The sequence below is a fragment of the Cryptomeria japonica genome, chromosome 11 (assembly GCF_030272615.1).
Source record: "Cryptomeria japonica chromosome 11, Sugi_1.0, whole genome shotgun sequence".
Taxonomy (NCBI): domain Eukaryota; kingdom Viridiplantae; phylum Streptophyta; class Pinopsida; order Cupressales; family Cupressaceae; genus Cryptomeria; species Cryptomeria japonica.
Genome location: NC_081415.1, coordinates 4603814 through 4608863, shown reverse-complemented (window position 1 = coordinate 4608863; position 5050 = coordinate 4603814). Strand labels below are relative to the sequence as shown.

The 5050-nt window shown below is 36.2% G+C and overlaps 1 protein-coding gene across 1 annotated transcript; it reads right to left on the bottom strand.

Moving 5' to 3' along the window:
- Positions 1–2950: 2950 nt before the first annotated feature.
- Positions 2951–4244, bottom strand: LOC131075186 (uncharacterized). The gene is made up of 2 exons (XM_058012013.2): positions 4023–4244; positions 2951–3415 (listed from the first exon to the last, which is right to left on the bottom strand). Exons 1-2 carry the CDS (start codon positions 4242–4244, stop codon positions 2951–2953), a joined length of 687 nt encoding a protein of 228 aa, XP_057867996.2.
- Positions 4245–5050: the final 806 nt, after the last annotated feature.

The following is a 5050-nucleotide window of genomic DNA, read 5'->3' as shown; positions in this document are numbered from 1 at the left end:
TCTCTAAAACAAATGCAAAAATATAAAAACCAGAAAGTAACTTAAGCAACTATTACCAAATGATAAAGTTCAGGCCAACAGATAGGAAATTCTCTGCCCGCTGTTGCTGCAGGAATAGTCACAGGAACTGTTTCCAGTGGCTACAGGAACAGTCAATTGCTGAACAACAACTATTACAAAATGGTGACTAACTTAAAAACACAAAGGACTATTCACCAAGTGGGTCCCCTTGAGTGAGTATATCCAGAATTCTTAGACAACAATTGATAGGCTCAAAATAATATTGATTTATTTATTCTAAATTGACTACAAAGTACATAAACTTGAGAGCTGGATATTACAAAGTCTATGGTCATTCTATCCTTGAGAGGAGAGAGACCTTTTATTTATATGAAAACTTACAACAAATTCCTAATTGATCAACCCATATTCCAATGGAATAGGTGAATAGATTTATTATACTAAAAGAAGAAGTCAGCGTAGGAAATCAACATTTGTCCTGCAGCTGAGAAAGTATAGCATGATCCCCTTCCTAGATTTGAGCTCCATTAAGAACAAACATAAATGTCCACAACCACTCTACTAAAGAGTGATCAAGTGTTTATGACCTCCTTCAATGCTGCTTTCTTTTAATTGGGTCTACATCGTGGCGGTATGTTTGATGCTCCTTTAATTCGCTAGCTTAGTCTTCCTTACTTCATGACTGACACTGCATCATGGTGTTAATGTGCATAGAAAGCATGTGTATCTACCAATGTTAGCATAACATAAATTAAACCATATTTAAGATTGATTCAAATATTTTGCATAGATAAACCCACTAGACACCATTAAATGACAATTTTAAGTACTAGACAAATCAGTTCATAAACACTTAAAAAGGTACCAACTAGGGAGTTTTCTCGATCCAAATATTGTCTAAACACAAGACCTAGGAAGGATTGTTATGACCAAATTCTATCAAAATAGAGCCATTATTTGGGCTCATCATTTTCCCCCAACCTAACTTCTTGTTGATCCTCTAGCAACAGGAAAGTTCTGAATTCTGGCATTGATTCTGAAATTACCAAGAGTAACCTACCCAGAACCCCCTATAGGCAAACTCTAGTAAAATCCCTTCATCTTCGCTAATCGTGTCCACCTAGAGCATTTTGTTGCTTCATTATATGGCAAGTCATTGTCCCTGCATCCCATCAGTGGCCACAAGAGGATTGGTGGTTGAAAACTAAGGGGCAACCAATGTCTCCCTTTTTTTCTTCCCAAATGTATATATTTGGATGCTCTCCTCAATTCTTCATGATAGTTCAGTAGGGAATGTGGCTCAGATTGCTTTATCTCATCAAGCAGACCATTCCATCACTGGACCAAATGCCCTATTGCTACCTGTCCTTCTCTTGGAGCCATTTTATCATATTCTCTATATATTTCTTCTCTTAAGGGCAGAATGTCTTTCCCTAAGTCTAGCTGATACACAATCTTTTGCCAATCAAAATAAAGTCTCCTTGGTTCCCTTGATTCAACTCTTAATGATAGTGAAAGTTCAATCTCTTCCTTTCTATGTATCTGGATCTGCTCTCCCCTTGCAATTTCATTTTGCACCCATGACATGAGAGCTCTCAACTGTATATGTCCAATGTAGAGGAGGGCGTTCCAGTCAACATCATCAGGAACAACATAGTTATGTAGATAAAATTCATAGAGTAAATTCTTAATGGCTGTAGGAGATGTCTGATAAACATGATGAAATTTCTCAGGTATCTACAAAGAGGGACTTAGATCCCTGACAATCCTCATCATCTAAAAACAAATGTGCTATTATTTTAAGTACAGAGAGTAAACCCGAGGAGGTGCTCGACATTGCATGACTTGCGGTTGTAGACACCTAACATTGTCCTGTCTAATTAAATAAATAATTTTATTTATTTAATTATTTAAGCCTAATTCTTCTATTAATTAAATAAATATTTATTTATTTAATTAATTCATTAATCCCCTTCTAAGCGTTTTCTTATTTAAATAAATACGTTTATATATTTAAATTATCCTTTTCCTAAATTAAATAACTATCTTATTTATTTAATTGATCCCACTTCCTCTATTAATTAAATAAATCTTTATTTATTTAATTAATTCAATATCCTTTTCTACCCATGACACATGTCATTCATCTCTTAATTCCTACACTACGTACCCTCTCATTATTTTCTTATTTTCTCTACCTACTCTTTAATCCTAGCTGACCATTTATCTTTTACACTTCTTAATCTTATCCCTCCATTTCTTACAATGTCTTCTATATAAGAGGATTCTTCCTTCATTTCAACCCTAATCAATCCTTCAAACATTCTAGCATTCAAACTTTCATATGTGATCAAGCTATCAACCACATTTATGTTCTTTGTTGAGGTCTTGTGCACACATAAAATCTGATAGCAAATATATCAAGCAAGATTAATGGAGATAGGAATAATAGAGATCCAAACCCTATTGGACTTGTGATGGTATAATCTTTGTGATTTCATTTGATTTGCATTATCTTAGGTAATCTTCAATAGTTATGGTGGATCTTTGTTGTTGTTAGGCTAGGGTTTTGTGGTTGAATTCATTTAGTCTTTCAATATTGGTGTTTCCATTTTTACCATAAATAGCGGCACCATAGTGGCTATCGTTTCTACCTTAGTATTAAGTTGATAAATCTCCCCATCTTTTTGCTCAATAATCTTCTTCTGCTGGTCAATTACCCTCTGCATTCTTCTTTTTCCAATTCCCATTACCGATAAAGAGAAAGTTCCACTGCATGACTAGTAAGAGAAGCTGGTGGCCTATGAATAGGTTCTTTAGGTTTTACTTTTTCAACTCTGCTTCCTTCTTCAACAACCTGTTCTATGGCAGATGCCAAAATATCAAGTCCTTCAAAACCTATTTCTTTCTGTAGCTGCCCATGAAGTGTCTAAAACTCTCCTTCTACATCCTTTTCCTCTTCCTTTTCTTCCTCTTCATATTTTTCTGCTTCCTTTTCTTCCTCTTCATCTTTTTTTGCTTCCTCATCTTTTTCTAATTCTTTATCTTTTTCTTCTTTCCTTCTTAGTTCCTTAGGTGGAGATGAAGGAACATTACTCTGATGAGGACTGTGTGGCCCATGTTCCGTAGAATCAATTAAAATGGTGACATTTGTTTCCTCTATTTGCCCCTGACCCCTAGGATTTCTCTGAAGCCTACCACTTTTTTGATGAGATTTCTCTTGGGTGGGTGCAGGACTGCTTCCTATAGTTAATTCCTCTACTACTTTAGTGGTTGTAGGAGAAACTGTTTTTGTGACTTTTTGTTTCTTAGGAACAAGAGGGGTCACATCTCTACTTTTACTCCTCTCCTCCTTCTGTTTGGTGTCAATTTGTTTGTCTTTTCCCTTTTCCCTCTATGTAGCAGCCCTAGTTTTTATTAGGATTTGTGAAGGAACCTCTACTGAGGATTCTTTTCTTGAGGTTTCCTTTGCTGCAGGAACATGTTGTTTTGGCGATATTCTGGAGGATGAGGGTTCAGTAGAGGAACCCGGTCTCTCAACATTTTCCTGCTCTTGTGATGGAAGTGGTCCTATTGGAGCCACATTATCTGCCCTAGATCTTCTAATTTCTGTGAATTCACTCCAAGGCATTAGAGAGACATCTCTTAAAGATCTTTCAACTAATAATTTAATCAGACAATGATGAGAAACTAAGTGAGGCCTACCTTTCTGTGTTCCTATTGCGCTTATGGAAAGAAGGTTGAATAATATGTTTGGAACATTCAACCTAGCTCAGAAGCTTGAAATGGTGAGAATGTAGACATGAGAACCTCCCTTCGCAGGTTAGATACTTCATAACAGATAATGCATCTTCTCTCCATTGAGGCACAAGAGATTCTCATCTAGCCCCATGTTTGTCGATTACCAAAGGTGGGTCTCCCTAGCGTGTAAATTCTGCCCTTGCACTTCGTGCATCTTTTGATTTAGAGAATTTTTCATCATTTGTTGGTAACCCAGTTACCTCCGCAATCTGTTCCTCTATCACCACAACTCTCAACCCTTTTACCTGGGCTTCTCCATCTGAAAATATGTGGGTAAATTCCCTCACAATTTTCTCATTAAATTCAGTCGACTTTAGAAAATATTCTAGCCACCCACTATTACGGAATAGTGGTTCACAATCTTGGTCTTGGAGAAGGATTTCATTAACTGTTGGTTCATGATGAATAGGTGGAGCTCCCATTGTGATAGTAATACTCTTAACTCACAAATGGCGTGGATATGCCTACTTCTAGAACTGAAATGGTCGAAACCCAAACACAATCTCAAAATAACAAAAGGCAGACAAAAGGAACAAAGTACATATCATTCAGACCAAAAAATTGAATTTTTTTGAACTCATTCTGCAATGAAATAAGAATTATCTGCGAGAATAATTCATATTATAATTCCCCCCCCAACCAAAGGTGTTATAGGTGTACACACATGCAGAAAAGGACTAAAAAGGATTATATGCAAATATCATAATGATAGGAAATATGGTTTAATTATGCATGTAACAAAAATAAATACATACGAGAATATCTAACATTGTGCGCGAGTGATTACTGCTGAATAAATTTATGATATAGGAAGTTGATCCTCTATGCATGGAAAGCGAGGTGAAAATTGAATGACTGAAATGGAAAAGAATAAGTGAAGGCGGGAATGGAATATTTATTGCATAGAAATGTACCTCCACTAAAAATGGAAGTATTTATTATGAGCATGCAACAAAGATTTAGGAAGAAGACGTGACAACAAAGCCGCCATCTGTTGCTACAGGAATCTCAAGATTTTTTGGTGGAGAGAACTGCTTCATGAATTCATCCTTGGAAAGAGGCTTGTGATATAGGCACAGGTGATGACCATTAACCAACAATTTGAATTTTATAGGATCAATCATGGACAATCGTATTGCACCATTAGGAAATGTTTCAATTATCTCATAAGGCCCTAACTGGTGTGTCTGTAGCTTGCCTAAGTTCTCCTTATACCTTGAATCATAGA

Excerpts from the sequence above, each read along its gene's own strand:
- LOC131075186 (XM_058012013.2), bottom strand. The coding sequence starts at position 4,244 with ATGGGAGCTCCACCTATTCATCATGAACCAACAGTTAATGAAATCCTT. Across the intron at positions 3,416-4,022 it reads TAGAGGAACAGATTGCGGAG|AGGGAAAAGGGAAAAGACAA; the intron begins GTAACTGGGTTA and ends GCTGCTACATAG.